This window comes from Genypterus blacodes, unplaced genomic scaffold (genome assembly GCF_046128005.1).
Source record: "Genypterus blacodes isolate CSIRO-AG114 ecotype Tasmania unplaced genomic scaffold, CSIRO-AGI_Gbla_v1 ptg000215l_1, whole genome shotgun sequence".
Classification (NCBI taxonomy): domain Eukaryota; kingdom Metazoa; phylum Chordata; class Actinopteri; order Ophidiiformes; family Ophidiidae; genus Genypterus; species Genypterus blacodes.
In genome coordinates this window covers 934,633-958,886 of record NW_027467014.1, presented here as the reverse complement: position 1 = coordinate 958,886, position 24,254 = coordinate 934,633, and the positions used below count along the sequence as shown (strand labels likewise).

The following is a 24,254-nucleotide window of genomic DNA, read 5'->3' as shown; positions in this document are numbered from 1 at the left end:
TTCAAGCCTATAGTTGTCACCCTGTGTGGGGTGGGAGGGGTGTGTGTAGGGGGGCGGGGGGACAGTGACTTAAAGGCCTTTTGGTCTGAACAATGCTTCTCTGTGTTTAGGGAAAAGCCAAGGAGTTCACAGTTCAAACCTTCACATCGTTTTCTCTCACTCGCCCCTTATTGCTTCCTTCTACTTTTTCTCTGGTGCCACCTCACCTTCACCTCAGGCAAACATCTCCACAAACACAAGATGTACCTGTTTAATACCGCGTTGTGTTTTATCAGTCAGAGAGAGAGAGAGAGAGAGAGAGAGAGGCGAGATCTCTCACAGGAGCATTTTCATCTTTTCGAGGCAGTTTTCTGTTAGAGGTCACGTTTGAATGGGAGCCGTCTAAATCAAATCTGATGCCGTGATGTTACTGCAGGAAATGTTCTGCTGACTGCACCAGTAGAATCACATTTTCACTTCAATCGTTCAGAGACACTTTAAGGTTCAGTTTCAGAGTGTCTCAAGGTTCCTGACAGCTGACAGCAGAAGTGGTGATTGTGCACGAATGGCAAAAAAATGTGCAGGCGACAGATTTTGAAAATCAGTATGCCCATTTTATTTATTCTATATGTGGAAGTGACCTGTAGTCCAAAAATGGGAAAAGAACATTCAAAACGATTCTCTGAAAAATTGCAAAGTGACTGCAGTGAGTTTGAAACATCCAATTATCCCATAAAATCAATATTCAGTAAAAAATAGGAATGAGAAAAATGAATTATAGTTTTGATTGGCCAATATTGTCCACAGTTCTTCATGAAGCCAAAGAAATGCATTTAGTTAAACTACTCAACAACAATACTAAACTTTCAGGGAGGATTGGTGCAGATATTCTCGCCCGATGACAACTTTTGTTATTCCAAATGAAATTAAGTCATTCATTTGGCTCCTGATGGCCTTAACAGTCATTTATAATTCAACAACAGCATTTCCATCTCCATTGAAAAAAAAATGGGTGGAGGTGGAGGCTGTTTGATCAAATTAAAAGTTTACATCGAATCCTAATTTGGCATAATTTGTGCCGGCGCACTGTCATGTAAATCCAGCTAATCTGAGAGAAATGACAGTTAGTGAAAGAGTGCGAGTCGTAAAGGCGGGATAAGGGGATCAGCTCCAGACTGTCGGGGAAGGGATTAAATCAAATTCCATTTCTACTCTGTCGTCACCAGCTTTGTGCCGCTCCCTCCGGACCCTGCCCGCTCCCTCTAATACAATTAAGATCCATAAGCTTTTTCCCGGGAATAAATGGGTTGAAAGGGGAATTGTTCCATGCTTGACTGCAGTTAGGAGAAGCTGTGAGTGTGTGTGTGTGTGTGTGTGTGTGTGAAGATGGATGATAAAGGGGAGGAGCAAAGGAGGTTAATAACCGTCCTCTCCTCAGACAGGCGGACGTGGAGTAAGTGTTGGTCGTATTCTACCCCCTCTACCAAACACACCCAGTCGTTTCTCTACTCCGCTCCCTTTTGAAACGCCATTGTGTTGCCATGGCGTCGGCTTGACTTACCGAACAAAACTTCCACCGTTTCAGCCTCCCTGGCAGCCGGCGGCTTGCCCGATCGCTTCAAAAAATGCATAAGACAAGTTGAGCGTTATGCAACTTAACATTGTTTGTCGCTCTTGTTTTATTGTTAGAGTATTTCAGCGGTGTGTGTTTTTCGATGAGTGATGCCTGGGTAATTGAAAGTGAAAGGGAGGTCAATGGGACCTAATGAGCCGCGTTCCTTCAGCTGTTGAAGGTGTGTGAGAGACACCAGAGCGAAATTCAGCACTGCCACCTTTTTACCTTGTGGTTTGTTTTCAGGTAATTTAGATTCACATCTTAACTGCTGCTCAGTCTGGATAGTTTTTTATCTGGAGGTAGAGACGCTTAGTTTGTTTACATTCTAATTCCACTGAAGCTGAGATAGGAGGAATAACATGAGACTGTGATACGTGTTTGCCATTAATTGCCTCCTTAAATGACGAAATTTAATTGGATGCAGTCGCAATTTTGTACTTGTAATCAAGTGCTGCAGTTGTATTACAGTGCTGGTCGTAATTGTGCACAATTTGTCTTACTTGTGGGGGGCGGAAGTGTGGAAGTGTGTGTATCCATTACATGGGAATAAACTTCTATGTATGTCAAGGAGATGGGACCAAAGTCTTTGTGGAAGTCACAAGTGAATCACAAGGTAAGACTGACCGGCTAAAGTTAAGACCAAACGAGCTGCTTGCTGGTCAGGCTGTGCACTACAGTGTAATCTGAGGGGGGTCGAACAGGCGTAACCTCTATAACTCTCTTATAGCCAAATGATCTTGATGAAAACCGAGAGTTCAAGCTCCTATTTGTCATCATATTCAGCTTTATAATATTAGAAAATAAATGTAGATTTGGTCAGACATGTGGTTGGATCTCTCCTCTCTGCATTTCTCACTTTGCCGGAGTTCTTGTTTGTTGCATGTGCTCAGTAATGACGTGGGCAGTGCCTCAGCAGTGTGTGAAGATAATTTGCTTTTCCAGTGAGTCACTTTTTGCTGATGCATTTGAACCATTGTGCAGCGTAAAGGTTAGAGCAATATTAGACCCAATACAAATGAGAGCGGGACAATAGACGCTGAGGCACATGTCAGAGCCAATCCTGTGTGTGTGTGTGTGTGTGTGTGTGTGTGTGTGTGTGTGTGTGTGTGTGTGTGTGTGTGTGTGTGTGTGTGTGTGTGTGTGTGTGTGTGTGTGTGTGTGTGTGTGTGTGTGTGTGTGTGTGTGTGTGTGTGTGTGTGTGTACAAGCAGAGGCATGTATACTGAGACTGTTTGTTGGTCTTTTATGTGGATCACTGAAACAAAGCAGTGGGTTGTTGGTTACGACCAAACTCGTGTACATATGTAGACAAACATCCACAGATTGGTTGCGTGTGGATGCTTTCATTCAGTCTCTACTTCCCCTTTTGTTGTCTAGACGAGATTCTCCATCTTTCTTCCTTTACCGATATAGAGGAAAACTATCACGACCGTTTCTTGTAAACCTCTTTGACTTCCACAGGTAACTTGTGACCACTCAGCGCCCCCTACTGCCATGACATGGCCTAGAACTCGATGTCTGTTGTTGTATACTGGGTCCAGAAACACCTTGCCACAGTTTCAACGTTGCTTTAGCTTTTTTTCTACTTTATGATAAATGTTCAATCATTCAAGCCTTTGCCACCCCATTCTATGCATTTAACTCCTGTGTGTGTGTGTGTGTGTGTGTGTGTGTTGCTATGCTCAGCGCTCCGCAAGTGAGCTATGGTGCTATGCTGCCAGTCTCCCAGTGCCTTTGGTGGTAGTGAGGAAAATCAACTGTGGCATAGCTGTAAATTATTCCTGTGGAGGTCTAAAGGGGCCGGCGCCCTCACTCGCTTGCTCCTGCTATATACCTTTATCAGGGCCCAGTCCACTCCTATGGGCCCCTTATCCATCAGGTCTAAAAAAAGAAAAAAAAGGCCCCAGCCAAGCAATATCAATGACACGGTCCACAGAAAGAGATTCTTTGCTGTTCGGGGAGAGGGGAGAGATGAAGATGGACGGAGACAAAGACGGAGAGAGAGAAAGAGAGATCCTGTCGGGAATGTCGCAGAGCCATTATTTGTTCAATTGAATTAAAGATAGAGGTCTAGTGGTGAGAACAAGTCAACGGATTGCTATTCGGACTGTGGAAGGAGAATGGCTGACAACATGATAACATGAACAGAAATAGATGTTTTCCAGCTTGTGTGGGGATAGTTCAGGAATTCTCAATAAGAGGATATTGGAACTTGTGGCAAGGTTCTGCTACCACAATCACATTAGTTTAACAGGTCAGAACTGAAAATGAGTCATTTTCTCTGCGCTTGAATATACAGTAAAGTGATCAGATTCAGCCAGCGTCTTCATCCTCAGGCTTATGAAGATTTTACCGCCTCTTTCCCTTAATGAAGCTTTTAAATGTTCCTCCTATCCAGCTTATTCTTAGTCGCGCTGCACCGTTTTCTTTTTCCCACCGTCTTTTTGTTCCATTTAATGTCTTTTAACTGCTCTGATTCAGTCGTCGAGCACGAGGGGCTTATTAAGTATTAAGTGCTGACACATGTTGATTCCACAAAAAGAAGTGCATAAACTCGCTCTGTTACACCATAGAAGCCATTTTACAAAAAAAACACATCTTGAAGGAAATGAAAGGGGAGGCTCTCCTTTGCTTTCTCTCTTTTAGTTTGAGACTGTGCAGCATTGTAAATGTGGTCTTTAAAGCTTTGTTTACATGGTGGACAAGCCTTCGCTGTCTCGTCCCCCAACCCTCTCTCTCCTCCTTTGCCTGAAAGAGAACTTCCTTGCATTCTGATCGCGGGCCCGTCTGTTCGCGCCGACCGCTAAGAATACTAATCAGCCGGGCCCTTTCCCCGAGCAGACTTCATTCAGTCAAGAAGGGTAGAGAATAACTTCAAGACGTATGATAAATGGTCGCTCCAGTATTGCTCTTGCTTATTATCTGGTGAGAGCCAAACTCTCCCACAATACTAAGCCCAAATGAGCTGTGTGTTATGGCGGTTAGGGCGTCAAGCTGTGCCAAAGCTTTTTTTCAGCATTCTTCGTATCCACAATTGAATTTGTTGCCTTTTTGGGGTCTTAGAAACTTCAACTGTAGGTGCCTGAAGGTGCCACGCTTTATGACCTTTTGGTGAAACTGTACATCAATATTAGGGCCAAGGATGGGAACCATGTTTGTTACTGACTTTCAAGCAGTTACATAAGCAAATGCCCTACTGCTCTGTCAAAGAGTGGAAGAAAGAGGGAGGAAAAAGCCTGAACTCTCAGCAAATCGCCACCACTTTGGAGATTCTATAAAGACCCCCTTGACTCACAAAAAGTGTTTTGTTCTACCTGCTCCTCCTGGATGTCTGACTTTCACCGTACCCGCAGATTCTGGTCACTACAAGTTTGTTTTTCACATTCCTCTGCCTGTCTTGACATCCGAGTTGGCAATTCGCTCCGACTCCCACGGGTGCCCGCACTGACCAGTTGATTGGTAATGCTCCCATCGTCGCTCATGGCCAAGGCACTAAGGCTGTAGATCTGGAGTTTGGTCCCCATGGTGCTGCTGCACTGTGGCTGCCCGCTGTTCCTCGTGTGGTTAAATGTAGAGGACAAAGTACTCTACGGGGACGATGGATTCTTGAGTCCCAGACTGCTGCAGGTGAAAGGAGACAGATAGTGACATATTGTTAACACCTCCTTCTCGGTGGAAAGTGGGTACCAAGCATTGAGTGTAAGTGAAAGGGAAACTGGCCACTTGAAATTGGGAGGAAATGTGGGAACAATCCAGAAAAAAACAATGTTTGGTGCCTGATTTAATTGAATTCAGTTCTATATGACTGCTTGGTTCCCCTCTCGGTCCAGTCTCAGTCACCTTTCCAATGCAGCCCCCTTGTTGACACATGAGTGGATACACCACGATACTTGATCGTGGTGTGAACATTTATATCACCTGCTGATTCAGACTGAGAGGTGAAGTTGTGCTTGTTGGCTTTGTGGGTTATTTTGCAGAAATTGATAGTTAAGGTGACCGTCGTACGCGCCATTCCATGTCTTTGCCCCTCCTCACCCCCCTGTAAGTAGTAAATTTGTAAAGCTCGCCTTGGCTTTGGGTGGTCCGAACCCCCCACCTCTTGGTATCTGGCACAAGCTTGACAGCACACAGACACTCAGACACACACACACACATGCAGCGGGGCACGCAGGGGAACTGGAAAACATCATTGCACTCCTCAGACAGAAATGCTAATGTGGTGTAGCGTATTTGACCTGTTCGCTCAGTCCGCTCACGGCATCTGGATTTCGCCAGAATATTCAAAGACGAGTGTGTAAAAGGTTAAAGCGCCGCTGTTATCACACTAAGCCAGAGAGTCCAGGTCATCTTCACCTCTCATAGCTGGAAGCACAAAGAGAGGAGAGAGAGAAAGGGAGGAAGCGGCACCTGAAATATTAAAGACATCTTGGACACACACACACTTATACACGCTCTTCTGTAGTACCTGTAGGCGCCTGGTGGATGAGGTTGATCAGGTCTAAACTCTCCTCTGGCAGGGACGTCTTTGATTGCTTTTGCCGGCCAAATTTCATGCAAGCTTCTCTATGGGTTAGTGGATAAAAAAAAGCCTGGAAGTGTTCAAGGTGTGTGTGTGTGTGTGGTGTGGTGTTTGTGTGTGCGCGTGTGTGTGGCTGCGCTCACCTTTGCATCCAAGAACTGAGAGTTACAAACGGAGAGAGAAAGACTGAGCAGGAGGACAAGGGCGTCCCTGACAGCCGCTGCCAAAGAGCCGGCGTTTCCATTTTGTTTGCTGGAAGCCGAGTGTGAAACTTTGATGAAGAGCGATTTGCATCTCTGGACGGCTATGAAGAGGTTGGCTTTGTTGGTTGCGTGCACGCTGCTGGCTCTGAACCTGCCCAACACCCCCCCTCACCACCAACCAGCGCCCACCCTCTGCCCTTCACCCTCCGTCCTCCTGGCACCCGTTCCTTTGGCTTCTTCAGCCACTGGCTATTCCCATGTTGTGGGACGAGGCCAAGAGCACCTGCTGGGAGCGCTTTCACCGACGCTTTATATGAACACATCCAAGGGGCTAAACCTTGTATCCAATGTGCCAGAGGTACACATGAACCCAAAGCTGTGAATGGAGATAGAGATGACACATTTTGCTCAATGTACAAATGTCAAAGGTCTAAACTTTTTCATTTCAGAGATCTTAAATTTACTTGAGCGGACGGGGCAAAAGGTGAACGATGATTTATATCACTTAATGTAAATTCTGTATTAACTTGTTAGAACAAATGAAAGAAAGGTCTAAGTTGCCTCGTTCTTTTGAATTGGAACAAATGCTCCCCTGTGCTTGCGTGTCGAAACCAAGAAACGGTTAATGAAAGAGACAGTGGAACAGAACAGAAGACAAGGCGGATGGGGGTTTGTGTGTGTGTGTGTGTGTATGTGGTGATGGTAGTGTGAGGCCGAGAGGCACAAGCGTCTGGGCTGTATTTGTATTCCAGTGGTTGGGGGTATCCGTGGATACACCTAGGTGACTGGGAAGCATGCAGGAGGAGGAAGTGGGAGAGCGGTTATTCCACAAATGTGGCCCCGATCCCCAGACGGTTAGAAAGGACCCACACAGTTAGGGGTAACTCTGGGTCATTCCTGTCCAAAACGTGCCCGTCAATGGCCAGATCCTCACCGTGTTGTTTTGTGCATCCATAAAGATCAGCGTTGTTGGAAATATCCAAGCAGGTCTCCTTCCCTGATCCCTGTCTGGTTTGATGTAATTACCCAGCAGATGCCGACAGATATCAAAGGTGGCGTCTTTGTTATTATCAGAGATGTGTTTTCAAGCACATGCGGGACTTGAACTGCCAACCTTGGCTGTGCACTGTGTGGTTTACTTTCCAAGGTCTCAGTCTGTTGAATTAAAGTTGAGATACCGTGAGATTTAGCAGCAGACGGACTGAATCATTCAGTTGGTGAGTCATAAACTGCAGTGAAAGCTGTCAGATGTCGTTCTCTGCTCCTCACTTTTTAACTCCTCGCCAAACCACAAACCAAGCAGCTTTGGAACGCAGATGTAAAGAGCTCAGTCATTGACAAAACATTGAGGTCTTGGCTGGTTTAGCTGATTTGATTTAACACTGTGAACTCGCTTGAGTGACCGACTTGTTCTACTGATATAAGCGTTGCTTGCATTAGACATACATAGATTATTAAACAAGTGACAGTCATAGAAATTGCTGAAAGCTTCATGTCATAGACTCTCCCCTTCCCCCACACGACAGGCACCATCAAGTTGACAATGAAACCAAAAGTATTTTTTTTCCAGGTCCCAGTTCCAGTTCAGATGCGTAAATGAACGTGCAGGTGCTCAATCGAACTGTCCCATAGTAGAGAGAGTGAAGTCTTGCCTGCGGTAAAGAGCCAGTCACGGATCAAAACAGGTGAAGTGAGTTTTCACTGGAAGGCGTCAAGAGCTCGGACATGAAGAGGGGGCAGGGAGGGAAGGAGATACATCTGAGGGGGTTGGGGCTCCTAATTGGGATGGGGAGGTGTTCCAGGAACGTCACTTTCTTCGATCCACCTCAAGAACATCTTAGGATCCCCTAGAGAGTGTGTAGAGACCGGGGCCAGAGGAGACGCCTGGGCTTACATGGCTTAGTTCTCCGCATATGGTTCATCCTGGACCTGGAAAAGCTTTGGAAAACCATGAATGGTCCAACAGAAACGATGGAACAGACCTTTATTTCTGCATGATGCTTAAATGAAATTGTTTATAGTGATTGAGTTGCGCCTTCGTCCTTGGTCCTTTGTCCTGAATCATCATCTTCATGTAATTTTCCACGCACACACATCAATGACCCGCGGCCCTAACGCTGCAGCTTTTAATCACGTGGACATTCCCCCCAGTGGGAGCTGGTTATTCACTCTAAACGCTTTCATCCAGTAGGTGTTTCTTATTTATTTTTCTAATCAGCAATCACAAACAAAGGAGACAAAGGAAGCACCGACTGGCTGTTTGCCAAATGGAAACGGGGGGGGGGGGGGGGGGGGAGAGAGAGAGAGAAGGAGCGGTAAGGGAAGGAGCGCGGCAGGGAAGACAAAAGATGGGCGGACTGCGTACAGCGTATTTTTGTGTTGCTGAAAGCACGGTGGAACACACACATAGAGGATGAGGTCACTGTGTCACTGAAAATAATCACATTCTGCTACAGCCTGTGGAAGCCTTGTGCAGTAAAAAGCAGGTTTTCCCTCCTATCTCCGTTTGAAACACACAAACGCATCTTTTACACGCACGCACTGCACATTTATACAAAGAACTGAGCGGACACACACGCGTGCACTCGCCGTGACCTTTCTGAGGCTCCGCGTTGCATCCGGACGGCTGCCATTTGTAATTGAAATGAATTCCTTTTTTGCTCGTCAGCAGCAAGAGAAATTCATCTCCTCTCCTTTGTCTGGAAGGGGTGGGGGCCCTTACCATCCCACCCTCACCCTCCCCCCCTCACAATCCCCAACCACTCCCTCTGGCGAGCGCAGATTTTTTGATAATAAGCCCAGTGGTAATTTGTCATGTGGGCCGACCAAAGGCGCGCTGCGTGTGTGCAGTTCTGGGGATTTGAATAGCGATGGAGGGAAGCTCGGGGTCGGCAGAGGGGAATTACGAGGCGCACAGCGAGCGGCGATTCATAAAGCCAGCGGGGACGTTGTTTGCTGTAGTAAAAGGCTTTCTCCTTTTTTTGTTTTGGAAGTGTGGGGGGCGGGGGCGGTGCAGGGGGGTGGGCTGCTGAAAGCGCCGCTGTTTCCCCCCCACCCCCCCGTCAGTCACTCAGTCACTCGCCAGAGGAGTAATTACTGATCAGAGTCTGTGGATTCCTATTTTTCCACTTGAGTAAGGCTGCTGCATGCATGGCAGTTTGGGTTTACAATGTGCAATTACTGCAGATTTGGAAATGAAAATTAAATTGCTGTAATCGTCGAGGTTATTAATCATTTTTTGCAATTACGTGTTGTTAAAAAAAAAATGGAGTTGATTAATGGAATCATCTTTTCACATAAATGTTTAGACTGTTGTTAGGTCTGGTATCATCCATCTGTTTGAATAGCTACAACTCTTCAACTGCAAACCACACACACTGAGGACACACTGAGGACACACACATACAGTGTAGTGTTTGTGTGTCTTGAGCTTGCCACACTGGCTCACTAACTGGCATTACACACCACCTCCCCCACTGATGCCTCTTGGCCCCTGAGGCATATTTATGCTTTGTCGGTGTGTGAGTATGCGCGCGCGTGTGTGTGTGTGTCTATATGTATGTGTGTTGCTCATGAGGGACCTGGATAGCTTTTAATGGACCGTCAGTAATATCATAATGGGGACTGTGTGTGTATCGCTTGCAGGTCATTGATAGCTCGCTCCATTCTGACCTCTACAGGCGGGGGAGTGAGATGGTTTTGCGTACACACTATACTTTAAATAGGAAGCCCTGTATTTCCTTCAAATGCCAAAGGACGCTGTGATGATGCATCGTGCATCCAGAGCTCAGCCTTTGTCTGTGATCAAATCAGTCAGGCTGCATCGACATGAGCCCGCTGAGAGCAAAGCTGAGGGTTTTACATGTATGAGGAGGATTGATGGCTGATATCATTAAAACGATGACCCTGTCTGGGAAAGTGAGCGTCTGATGGTCTGAGGAGATTGGAGTGGGACGTGGGGGGGAGGGGATTTAGAGTGTGTGTGTGTGTGTGTGTGTGTGTGTGTGTGTGTGTGATGGCTGGTATCAGTGTCTGAATGTTAAATAAATCAATGCAGGTCAAGTCTTAGAGCCGGATGTCACCAATATGGCCTTTCGCGAGGGGGATTTGTTGTGTGTGTGTGTGTGTGGGTTTGTGTGTGTGCAGGCGTGCCATTGAGCAGAGACATCGGTGTGCATATGTCACTTATAATGAGAGCTACTGAAGCGGAAGGATATGACCCCGAAGAGTCTCCAGACATTTTAAGAGAAGAATATTGCCAGACATACACACACACACACTCACACACACCTGTTTTAAATGGCCAAACAGAGGCTCTCCTGATGTGCCGTGTTATGCCCCCTTGGTTGTTGATAGGGATGTTAGTCTTTCCCTCGATGGCCTAAATCATTTCCTATTCAGCGGCCAGTAGGGGGCAGAATTTGGTTTAAAGGGGAATTTTCCGTTGTTTCGCTTACTAAGTTTTGGCCCAGGATAACAAATCATCCAATTTTTTACAGGTAAGTTTTAATTCTTTTGAAAGAAAACACAGAACAGCAAAGTAGAGGAAGTGGTAACTGTAGCTGTGGAATCGCTGCTGTCATAGCGCAGAGAATACAGGCAATAGCAACACAGCTATTTATATGGAAATGTGGTGCATCACTTTACATATTCCATCCTGAGCAGTATAGGATGATATCTATTATGCAGAATTATATACGAGTCCCTCACTATAGACATAATCAATGGGATGCGACTGTCTGTCTGAACGGGTGGCGGTTCATTTGATGGACCGATATGCTTGATGTTGGGAAAAACAAAAACATGCTCCCCTCTCTTTGTTTCTCACTCACTCGCCATGGCCGCCTTTTTACTCTGCTACTTAATTAGCAGAGTCTGAAACTAACGCAGCATGGCGCACAAAGCTAATGCTCTCTGATCTTCCTGATGAGAAATGCACGCTACCCATGCAGCAAACACACACACATGTTGTTTGTGTCGAGCTGCCAGGTACACGAAGGAGAGAGTGAACCTGTGAGGAAGACGTGAGAGATGATTATGCGTTATTATGAGAGGGAGAGACTGTGGCTTCAAGGGGCCCTAATGTTATCACAGCAGAGAGTGTAGGCGCCTAATAATGCATCGCCTCTGTTATTCATGTGTTTGATTGATGAGAGGATGTGAAGTTGGAGAGAGAGAAGAAGGAAACAGAGACTTGTGAGACTCTGCAGACTGAGCTTGAACATCAAAAAATGAGAGAAGCAATTTCTTCGCATTAAACCTGATTTGTCAGCGATTCTGCCTTCATCCTCTCCACTTTTTCCATCTTCTTCTTCCTCTTTTCTTTTGTCATTCCATTTGTTCCCCTCTGGTTCAAAGCAGCTTTTGTGGTGCCATAATGCCTCATTTATGGAAGGTGGGACAAGGATCCTCTGCAGAACTGGAGGATGTGACAGGATTTCAGGAGGTTTTAGGATTTGAGCCCATGTGGCTTGATGCAGATGCCATCATTCCGAGAGTGGAAAATCCTGGGATCTGTGAAAAACACAGAGCCAAGATGAAATTTATCCTGGCAGATTAAAAGGAAACTGGCTACATTATCAAAATTGGTGAAGTAATATCGGCGTTCACACCTGCCCGAGCTCATAAATGAAAAACCTCAAGATTGAAGAATTATACTTTATTCTGAGTATGCATAGATGCTATTGCTGACATTCTTGTCTATATACTGTACTTAACAGCAACCTGTAAGATAATAATACTACATCCACAAGGGGGCGATGTGATGGTAGCGGCATGATTTTTGTAGGTATTTCATCTTGTAAAAGTTCCGCAATATTATTTTGGAGCAAGTAGTAAAAGCTAAATAAAAATGTAATTAATACAAAATAAAGCTAAATAAATACTAAAATAAATACTCAAAATTTAAATGTCAAAATAAACTAAATACACTTGAATACAAAATTAAATTCTAAACCAAAGCTACATAGAAAATCGAATAATAATTAATCGAATAATATTAAAAACTTTTTCAGTCAGACTAGTCTTTACGTGCCGTGCAGGCCGTAGATCTCCAGGATGGATTCATACGTGGAGTCAGTGGAGGAGAAGGCAGCAGTGCAAAGACTCATTTTCCTACTGAACTGTTTGGTGAAGGTGTGGAGCAAACAGGCCTCACTCTGCGCGCGACGCCTTTAATCACTCTCACCAGCCAGGCAGCGTGCAGCAGGAACAGGATGTTTTGTGTGTGTGTGTGTGTGTGTGTGTGTGTGTGTGTGTGTGTGTGTGTGTGTGTGTGTGTGTGTGTGTGTGTGTGTGTGTGTGTGTGTGTGTGTGTGTGTGTGTGTGTGTGTGTGTGTGTGTGTGTGTGTGTGTGTGTGTGTGTGTGTGTATATACTTACTGTATGTGGGTCTCATGCTACACACATTCACAGCAGACTACACTGGATTCTTTATTCCTCTATTCACTGAGTCATTTGCTGGAGTTCAGTTAGTTTTTTAATGTTGGTAAATAAACAAAGGCTGGCGTCGTTCTTTTCCCACTTCGTATATAATCCTTCTCACAGTCGCACAAAAGCTTAACATATTTCTCTAAAAGCTACAATAGACGAAGAAATTGGAGTCGTCTGTGTTCTTAAAATGAATAAACAGATGCATGCTGAAGAAAGATACAGCAGCAAACACATGCACACGCATGCACACGCATGTACACACACACTCTGAAGTGATTCATTTTGAGTGGGAGCTGAGAGGAACTGTTATCAGCTGTTCTGAGCTCGTCCTCTGATCTGACGGCCGCGTGATGTGTGTCCAATATTTGAATTAAAGGAAGTTTCTTATTTAATTTAATAAAAACATTGCTGCCAAAGATTTTTGTTTTCCAAAGTGGAGGCAAAGTAAAGGATTTCACTGTTCATTTTTCATTTTTATGGATGCCAGAGAGGAATTGTGTTGTTACAGCAAAACAAAGAATAAATGAAAAATGCACCGTGTCTGCAGTTATGTAGTTATATTGTAACAGAATGCTGTGTCAGCACTATCAACAACCTGAATTATGGCTTTGGCATTATTATATAATATACAGAAGGTACAGTATACATACAGTATGTGATGCATACTACATCTGTTAAATATAAGGATCCTGGTAATATGCAGCTGTTTAATACAAAGATGTGCCTCATGAATGGTCCATAAACATCAATAAGCAGACATTATGATGCAGTAAACAACAGACAGGTGTACTCTACATGTTATATTTCTACCAGACGACTGAGGAAATTACTTCACATCTAACTGTGGACGTTTGAGGGCTCAGTGTACGCGTTGATCAGATTCCTCCGTTACTTTACCATCAGAGTGGTGGTAGAAGACTGGTGCCTTCAACTCGATTCCTTTCCCTGGCTACTTTACTCCATCCCTGTTGTCTCACACCCACACACACACACTCTGAAACACACACACCTTTCTGGAAGTATTCCTCACTCTGCCGTGGTCATGGTTCAACCTTTAGCTCACTGATAAACGGCCTCTCTGGGCTCTTTGGCTCTTTAGCCTTTCACAACAATATAGGGACCATTTATATCCTTCCTCCTCTCTCTCTCACACTCCTTTTCCATTCCCTCTCTCCGTTGATCTCCTTCTTCTTCTCATTTGTCTTGGACCCGTTTACCCCCAGAGACCTGCCATCCATTCTGCTTGTTCTCCATGTCGATTTCCCTCAATCTTATGTCATCGTTTTTTATACTAACCGCTTCTCGCTGGAAAATGTCCAGTTTTTCAACAAAATAGCACATAAGTATTCCGTTTGCTGCTCTAAACTGGTAATTACACTTCACAGTTTACATAAGTTGGGATAAAATGCCCTGAAATCAAAGCAGGGCCCCCTGCTGTTTAAGTATTCAAATACTGTTCAAAGAGACCATTCACCGTATTCTTGTTTTGGACAAAGTAGCTTGGCCTACAGTGAACCTGCATGTACGCTTCATCTGGATTAATGCATCAGCTACTTTCACATCTGTGTTGTGGGAGGAGCCAAGTAATTGTGCATCGTTACTATTATTAGTAGGAATGGTTTGGAATCTAGCTGTTTCAGTCTCATAAATACTTTAGTTTAGTTGAATCAGCAAAGTCTCAGATCCTCGTCATCGCACTTTAGCCTATGTAAAACTACTTGAAAAATAGTTTCATCATTTGTTTATGCTTGAATCCTTCAAATCCTCTGCTGTCCAAAGCCTAGTGAGCCAAAGCTGCATGTTGCATTCAATTACACTCGCAACATTTGGAGGTTAAAAGGTTGAGGGAGTGTAAATAAATTCACCGGAGCGCCGGCTTTGTGATTCACACCGTCGTTATGGAAGGTAATCAACTTTTCCGGCGCTACAGTCAAAGGAGACCCTAATTAGAAGTGACACAGCTATTATTGCTGTGTTGGATGTTTTATTTCCATTTCCCTTTCACTCGGCGTGTGTGTGTGTGTGTGTGTGTGTGTGTGTGTGTGTGTGTGTGTGTGTGTGTGTGTGTGTGTGTGTGTGTGTGTGTGTGTGTGTGTGTGTGTGTGTGTGTGTGTGTGTGTGTGTGTGTGTGTGTGTGTGTAATGGAGTGTACAAATCGAATGACTTGGAGGAGTGCGCTGACCTTCACCTGTGCTCAGGTTGAGACCCTCCCGGGAGAATGTGGTGAAAATCCCTAATGGGTGTCCACTGTGTGTGTGCGTGTGCGTGTGCGTGTGCGTGTGCGTGCCTGCCTCTCATGGGGATGACGTATAGAGTTGCGCATTAATCGCTCAGGTGTGCAGAGCGTGACGTAAGCTAACATGTCAGTGGATGAAAGAGTGCGGACATGAGCATGGATGGGGTCTCAGTGTCCTTGTGTCCTGATTGTGTCCTTCAGCATGACCGACCTGTGCACCCGGTCTGAGCAACATGATCTACTATTTCATTTTGTTATTCATTAAGACAAATCCGTAATAAAATCATATATTTCTTAATGTATTTGTAGTGCAGCAGATTTAGTTGGTCAGTATAAAAGATCGCAGTTGTAGGATCTTTCGTTGCTTATGTATACGCATATGTAACATGTGTGTAGCATCAGTCGAGAAAGACGAACAAACACAATCAACATTTTACCAGGTGCACACACACACACTCTCCTGTATACCAGCTGATCATTAGAGACTCTCAGCTCCAGTTAATCCCTGTATTTCCCAGAGGAAATCTTGGAGCCGTACGTGCCTCCCTGCCTGGGTGCAAAGGCGTGTGCTGGTTTAATTCCCAGTCTCAGTTCTCTCCTACTTGTTGCAAGAGAGAAATAATATTTGGATACCTGTTTTATTCAGCGAGGGCTCTGTTATAGATCAGTATGAGGGAAATCTCTCTTGCATGAAACTAATCACTTTTTGTTCCGTGCAGAAAAACCCAAATGACTGCACTCTAGTAAATGTGATTCTAACTTGGAAGACGGATGGTAATTGTGCACCATAATGCGCTTTATTGAAACGATAACAGCATATTCATATGGTGGATATCTCATTTTGAGAGGGAACGCAATGCTCCAGAGTGCTGTAGGTTTGTTTGTTGTATTTTTTATCAAACGGTGATAAGAAACCTCTTATCAAACCTCTTCCGTTAGAGACAAAGCGAGGCTGCAAACTTAAAGGTTCTTCCGTGGCTACGTCGTCCTCCCTGAACTTAATTAAAAGCATATTGTGTCTCCGGTCTTAAGACCTGTGGTCCTCAGAATACTAAAGAGCGCCTTTGAACTGGATTATTCTTTGTTTTCTTCAGGTTGTCTAGAAATTGATTATGGCTTACTTTTGCCGTTGTTTTGAATTTTAAGTCGTCGTTGGGGTTCGTCTGTTGTCTTCGCTGTCGGCAGCCGAAACAAACACCGCCCTGAGGTGATGACATCGAGGTGAAGGAAGCGGCCTTATCTGTGGACGTCCGCCATCACGTCTTTGTGATCTACGGCAGATTTGTGATTAATACGTTGCGGGGACGTGTTCGTGTGTGTGTGTGGTTTGGTTACCCTGGTTACGACTGATTCTGTTATCACACTGTGAGAAAGATACAGTGGGACAAATGAAACAGTCTGGGGGGAATGGACGGGAAAAGATTGGATTTATGCTAACGTCCTGGTTTGCTCAATCCCTGGAGAGAACGAATGTCTTTACACAAGACTCACCTTCACCCTCTTCCTCACGTCTTTCTTTCTCTCCTTCTCTTTCTATTTGCCTTTTGTCTCTGGCTAATCCCTCGGAGAGATGTGCTTTTCATTTATGCTTTGCTTGCACCTTCTTCACTTCCACCTCTCACGGACTAAAATTTAATTAAAGGGGACTTATACTTTTTGTACTTTTCCCCTCATTCCCTTCGTGTAATGTAGCAGGGAGCGTTGGAGTTGAATATTTTCACACCTACACCGTTTCGTCCTTTATTAGTCCTTCACTCCCATGAAATGTTTATGTCGACCATGTTTAATTTGCCCATCCTTCACACCTGTGGAAAACTGGGAATTAGGAAGAAAACAATGCTCCTCCACCACCCGGGGAAATGTCTCCACTTTGAGATAAACAGTCTCTTCTCACAAACCATCTGTCTTCTCTGGATACTGCATAAGATCCAGCTGCCCAATCAGAACAGAGTTAAGCAGCTGGTTCAACTCAGTGTGCATGGAGGTGCTGCAGTGAGAGTGAGTAGAAGTAGAACAATGTGGGTTTTGTTTCTCAGATCAACATACTATGATATATTATAATATTTCAAAACAAAAGCCTTTCTCTACTCTACAAACCTGCATGTTGGCTTGAACCAAGACTCACTCACTTTGTCCAGCACAAACACACGCACATTTCCTTGCCGTATGTCGGGTGGCTCACTGTATATTTCATCATAGTAGTGCAGCCGTGTTGCTTACACACCAGGTCAGAGCTTTCTCTTGTTCAGTGTCTCGCTCTGTCAAAGAGAGGGTTTTTTTCTTCTGCCTCTGCCACGGACAAAATCAAGTGCTTCAATTTTCCCCTCGCCTGGAGAACGTGACAGCACAGAAACCTTTGGAGTCTGCGAGCTATCAGGAAATGGGACTCCACGCAAGAGCTGAACACCAGGCCAGCACCTTAAGGTGGAGTGTGAGATGGTTAAAACCATGGCCAGACATTTCAGAGTAGATGGTCGCATTGCAAATACAGCCACCTCTGCATCAGGCTCTTTAGGCTCTTGAGCTCTGCCCCATTTCCCCTTTTAAAAACTCCTTTCCTTCACGTAATTGTTCTGTTTCATCTGAGCCGGTTGAATGAAAGCGTATTTTAAGTTTTCCATGGAAGAGGTTGCCAAACCTTCCTCAACTCCATACACCTTCAGTATGCAGCCTCAATGAACTCTATAAGACGCCAAATGTGAAGTAGAACACTTTGAAATTGATCTCCCTCCATTTCATCTGCTCATAAATTCAGCCAATTCATAAGAGACACAGCAGTGCATCGACCACTCCGTCTCAGCTTTCAGTTCCGTTGTTCTGCCTGCTGGCGTGCATCCAGGTGGGCAGAACCTCCAGCCAACCTCACTTACTGCAAGGGAAATAAACTGTGTTAAGAGTTTAATTGATGAGTAGTTGTGGCTTTTACCGCAACATCACCACCAAACACAGAAACACTAACCACAACACCAAAATCTACCTCTAAAAATTTTAGCAACGCTGGCATGGCAGCGCTGCACACACACGCAGGCGATAAAGTGACGTAGAAACCATAAGACTTCATGTCCCTCTGATATTTGAGATGTAACGTTGTGCAAACTTTCTGTGTCTCTCCAGCAAAGAAGACGTGCGCTACCACAGAATTTGCCTGTAAGAATGGACAGTGTGTTCCCGCTAGGTGGCGCTGTGATGGGGAGCCAGAGTGTGCAGACGGTTCTGACGAGGCCGACGCCATCTGCAGTAAGTAAACCTTTCTCACACGTACTTGCATAAAAGCACAGAACTATATTTAATCTCTTCTACTTCTCTCACGCTGTCATGTTATTTGTTATTATCCTACTTGTCCTTCATGCACTAACACATACATACTGTATGTACGTAGGCCTCCCAAGGTCAGCTGGTTTGGGAGTGTTATATTAGTGAGCTGCAGTCGTATCAGAACGTCTTTTTCCTGCATGTTGCCTTGGAAAATTGCTTTCAGCTGCTTTCTTTGTGTTGTTGGCTGCACCATCAGATGCAAGACCTCCTCATATGATTTGATCAAGGCCACACACACACACACACACACACACACACAGAGTGAGAGTGAGAGTGATTTCTTCTTTCACAATAAAAAATGTATGTGTTTGTCGTGTTCCAGTCTTAAGCCCTGATAGAAAAAATGTAAATGTTTTAACGCAGTCTGATTATCTCTGTCTGGGATATTTCAGTTTTCTAATTGCTTTTTTGCACGAGGGACTTAATGTTATGTAGGATTTACCCCTGGCATCTGTTTTGTGTGGGCGCATTCGTACAGGATAAATGATGGTATTTCACCTAAATGTACAGATTAAATTCAGACCATGTTGCCACAAATGGTTGGAACACCACATATTACTCATATCACACCTTTAGAGCCTGTTGAAAAATAGTAAAGGTCATCAATGCATGTCTCTGTGCTCTTCCTGCCTCTTCAATATTTCACTAAAAATTCAATCAAAACCTGCATGCCAATATAGTTGTCGCCTGGTAAAGATCAAGAAAGGTGGATAGCGTTAGAGGGAGACTTAATTTTACACCAATTACCAAGATCTGAGTCAACCACGGAGCAATATAATCTGATGACCTCACTGTTTTGGTAAGAAAATTGCGGTGGGGTTTCTACTTACAGACATGGCAGATTGGCAAAGGGTTAAGATCCCAAATTGAGCTCATTATCATTAGAAAATCACATTAGACCCCCCGTGTAATGTTCATCCTGTCCAAATAAACCGTGGCTAAAGATGTAAATTGATTTCAGAAAGAAGGACAGGCTGTATCAGTGTCTCTGTCTGCAAAGGCATTTCTGTAGTGCTTAAGTATCCAGAAACATGATGTATAATACATTAATCTAATTATGAAATATGGAAGAAAGCTATAAACAGGAGCAAGACTGTACACGCTTGTTTAAAATGAGTTTAAGTGGTGGGGTCACATGCTAATGCAATTCTTTAACAAATGGGCTATGACCCTCCCCCCCGTGAGTTCCGAGTTATTAATCAGCTGCAAGTAAGAGATACCCACAATGCACTGGTGCTGATGAGGGTCAGCATCTCTAAATCTGAGGCCATAGTACTGTGATGGAAAAGGGTGGATTGTCTACTTCAGGTGGTTTAGAGGAGTTACAGAATCTCTTGGTTTTGTTCACAAGTGAGAGAAGGATGGAGCAGGGGGTTGATGTGCTCTCTCAATTTACTGGTCAATCTATGTTCTGATCCTCACCTGTGGTCCTGAGCTCTGTGTCGAGCCTGAAAGATCAAGTGTGGCATTTGGACTCACCCTTCGGGATTGGGTGAGGATTTGGGACCTTAGGGGGGAGATCGGACTAGAACCAGTGCTCCTCACCACTCAGCCAGCTGAGGGGTTCAAGCATCAGATCAGGATGCCGCTCGGATATTCCAGGCACGTCCAGTTGTTGGAGTGGACCACTTGGCAGATCCAGAGTATGTTGAAGCGACTGTATATCCCGTCTGTCTCAAGAATGTCTTAGGATGTCTAGCGAAGGAGAAGGACATCTGGGCTACTTTGTCCGATTAGGTTTGGTCCTCCTCGTTCCGTCCACAGGTTCATCTTGGTTCATTTAGTTTAAGCCAAAATCCTCTTTTATCTCACTGTTGCTATTTTGCTTGCTTGAGGAGGCTGATGTTTGGTCTCATGAGCTCTACCCAACACTTCCTGGACTATCTTAATTGTAAGTGGCTTTGGATAAAAGCGTCCACTAAATGACTAAATTAAAAATTAAAAATATCTAAGCCTACCCCCCCTGGGACCAACAGACCAACTCCAAACCTAGGAGAATGAGTAGACTGTAGTGAGATCATAAAAGTCAGATTTTTCACAGGGATTCACTCACAAATCTTAGGCATAACCTAAGCTATATTTCCCCTGGCACATGCAGGTCAGCCTTTAATGAGCGTCCATCTGCTGTTTGCAATTGTTAGTACGAGTTAATCAAAGAGCCCTTTTGTCTCAAAGTTATAACTCTGATTTGGATAGAACAAGTATTTGTTGGTGCTTGTGCATATGTGCACATGTGTAGGAGTTGTTTGTTTGAATGTGTGAGTGTGTGCAATTCGATAAGTGTGTGTGTGTGTCTGTGTGTGTACATAGCTGGAGTGAATGTGTGTATTTTGTATTCATCACAAGGTGAATCTGCAAGTCATCCCATCAGATTAGTGGAATTGTGGTTAAAACTCATTACGTCCAATCAAGGTCAGACGCTGTGAGAGCTGTGCTAACTTTTCCCAGCTACATTGATCGTGTGTGTGTGTGTGTGTGTGTGTGTGTGTGTGTGGAAGAGAATATATGCATGTTCACGCATTTGTCTGCCAACATTTGCATTTGCAACAATGGATTTGAGACCAGGATCCAAGCTAACACCACCACCGTCCTTCCTTCCTTTTCATTTCTTCCTCTTCTGTTTTGCTCTCGGCCTTTTTGTTAATTAACATGTAATCACTCTTTCTTTTCACCATCATTCTGTTCCTTTGTCCTTCCTGTCTCTCCCTCTGTATTTTATCACATCCTGCCACATCTCCTTCTCCTGGTCCTGGCCCTGCATCCGCTCCTTTCTGATCCGAGTTCACTTTGAGTAGTTCCTTTGATTGAATTGATTTCCCCAGGAGGGAATCGATGGACTGATCCCTGAGAACTGGCGTTGACTGCTGATTAACTACAGGCCCCCGACAGCGCTTCTGAATCGTACACACACGCGAGCGCACACACACGGTCTCGTCAAGAGCAGCCTGTAATTACACATCTGAAAATGAATCTGGGTCCGGAGGGGATTCTTGCTTGAAAGCTCAGTCAGACAAGTAGTGGTTGATGAATTAAAAAGTGTGTATAAGTGTTCTATACTATGTTTCAAGAGTAGACATTGGATGAAAACACTTGCTAAATAGTTACAAACCTCCTTCTAGGTGATGGGATTTGAGCAAAAAAAAAAAAAATTATATCTATTTCAAATTAATCAAACATAATCGTAAATCACAAGTTAGTATAAAGTCTGAATATAAAGTTGTTGTCTGTTGTTTGTGATCCAGGCTGTCACATTAAATCAGATATATGGGATCTTCTCTTTGGAGATGGGCGTTGCGTCCAGCTCTCTGTTAGTTTGTTTTATTCTACCAAACAATGAAACGCCTCCTTATCCAAACGGTGATGGATCACTTTCAACCCTTGAGTTTTAGCATCGGTAGAAAATTAGCTTTTAGTGCCATGCATTTTAAGTCACAAATACAGATCTGACCAAAAGATTTATATTCTTGAACACAAAGTAAATCAAACCATTCCTCATAACATTAGAGGCCTTTCAACTGTAGGATGTGACTGTGCTATAACACCTGGAAAAGTGGATGAAAATGGATCATTGTACCTAAATGAAAGCTGTCTGTGAGAACGTTCAAGAGGTGAAAAGCTTCTACCTTGTGGCTGTGCTGTTTTATTCGGCTCTGCCAAGCTTTTTTCTGAGTGCTTCCATGGGCCAGTGGGTGGCATCAGAGCCTCACCTCATGTCTCAAAGCGAGGCGTGATACACCTGTAAATGTATCTCTGCCTTAAGACGGCTTTACTGGGCGTGGACCTCTGATGTATTAAGTGAAATTGTGAACCGTCATGCTGATGGACCACAAAGGATCAAATACATCCCCGCCCTATGCCTGGTTAGAATTTCTTTTTCATCAGTGCTTTCATTGCAGGGTGATTTTGCTGCTAATCCAAACACAAATTGCCCAATCAGTGTCAACTAAGAATTCAACATGATTAACCCCTCGTTTAAACCTCAGGTAAACTGTGCATAATGACTGCAAATGTAGTACTATTCATGTTATTGCACTTTTCAAAAAGTATAAAATCTCTTATGATGAAGGGCCCGTATTCGCTATCCACGTACCAGTCAAACAATATTCAGATGTGATTTTGTGAAGTCTAGACAATAAAATCTCAGCCTTCATTTAGTCTGAGTGGCAATCAAGGCTGATTAAAGGAGCTGCGAACACTCTCCAGCATGATTTATCCTCTAGTTTTATGTGTGCTCACTCTTCACATCTGCTCCTGGATGTCTTCAACAGTCTGGAAAAGGTTACCGAACTGAAGAGGCAGACACTCACTGTCCTACTGTGAGATGCTTCAAAAGTTAGACTAGAGAGCGCTTTATATTATTCAGAGAATATCGAGGATATTTTATATTCATAACATAAAACTCTTATATCATCTGCGAGTAATGTAATCATCACTGCCTCTACTCACATTTCATACCCATGGGCATGCTGATGGAGGCCGCATGAAGTGCCTCAACTCGTTTTAGAAGATAAATGGGGGAAGAGACGAACACAAATGAAGAATTTGATAACTTCTGAAGTCTCAAATTATCTTAAAACGCACATCGAGGAGGATTTCATGATCAAACTGAGAAAGCAGCACTTTGACGCTCTGATATCAAAGCAGACGGTTGCTGTTTTATCTGAAAGGAAGAAAGACAGGTTTGATTCTTTGATACGAGGGTCACTTCATCCATTTCCCTCTCGTATCAACACAAATGTGCAGTTTTGTTTACCTTTGACTATTTCAAGTGCATGGATTTGTTAAATGTTTCAGTAAATCGCATACATTTTCAACACCTAACAAACGCTAATGTGTTTATTGATCATCTGACTGCTGCTTTTTATTTGATCATCTTTGTAGCACTGTAGGAGATTTAGCACTGTCATGATGCCAAGCATGACTTATTTTATCCTGTCTGATTAAAGCCATTCATCTTCAGACACGAGCTGTTAAAGCAGACAGTCCCATCGCAGCACGACACCTCACGCTCCCCCGTTATATAAAGCTCATACTGACCGGTTATTACCGGCTTCTTCCATTTCTTTTTTCATAACAAAAGCTTGTAAAACAGTAGAGGGGAGAAGGGCGGCAAAGATTATCAAGTGGATGGTGTTTGTTTATCATGTAAGGAGGTTGATGATGAATACTGGATGATCTGAGACTCAATGCTTGGAGCTGGAGACTGGCTGCGATCTACTGTGCCTGTGCCGGCACTAAAGGAGCCACATTGTGCTTCTTTGTTAACCATAATTGTTCTTTGAAGTAGGCAGTGTTTGCTGAACTTTGTTATCGTTGCAAAATCCTTTAATTCTCTACCATGTTGATGTAAACATGTAACACATTTGAATTGACCTGCACACACACCTAATTACACACACACACAGCAAGACCTCAGACCTTTAATATGTGTGTCGCTAAAGGTCGATGGAAATACTTGATAACATTTCAAGTATTGGAAGAGGAGGTTACATTGGATAAAGATTTACATTTATATGAAGACTTGATGAGGAATATTAAAACGTATCTCAGATCTATTCTCAGATATCATCCTCTGTATCCTGTGTAGTTGTGTGTGTGTGTGTGTGCACACAGAGACAACAGGCAGGTCAGCATATAACTGCATGGAGGCAGGAGGTCGTGTAGTTAATTATTTTGGAATATGAACGGGAAAGATCCAGTGAGCTGCAGTGTCGGACGGCTTCAATTTCATGCTCCAGGCAGCGGCGACGGCGCCGGGTATAATTTCCCAAGTGGCCTCTCTCTCTCTCTCTCTTTCTCTCTCTCTTTCTTTCTCTCTATCTCTCTCTCTCACTGTGTGTAATACTGTCTCAGAACATGCAGTTATACACACATAAAAAGCCACAGATTATTATCTAGAACTGTACTGTGTGTGTGTGTGTGTGTGTGTGTGTGTGTGTGTGTACGTGTGTACGTGT

General features: G+C 44.0%; 1 protein-coding gene across 4 annotated transcripts in view; it reads left to right on the top strand.

Annotated features, from left to right (window-relative positions):
* The window catches only part of lrp8 (low density lipoprotein receptor-related protein 8, apolipoprotein e receptor), a 126,806-nt gene that overhangs the window by 40,810 nt on the left and 61,742 nt on the right, over positions 1-24,254 (top strand). For all 4 annotated transcript variants that reach the window (XM_076170157.1, XM_076170155.1, XM_076170156.1 and 1 more), the window contains exon 3: positions 18,097-18,219. In XM_076170157.1, the coding sequence (XP_076026272.1) occupies positions 18,097-18,219 (123 nt within the window). The remainder of the gene's footprint in view (positions 1-18,096; positions 18,220-24,254) is intronic.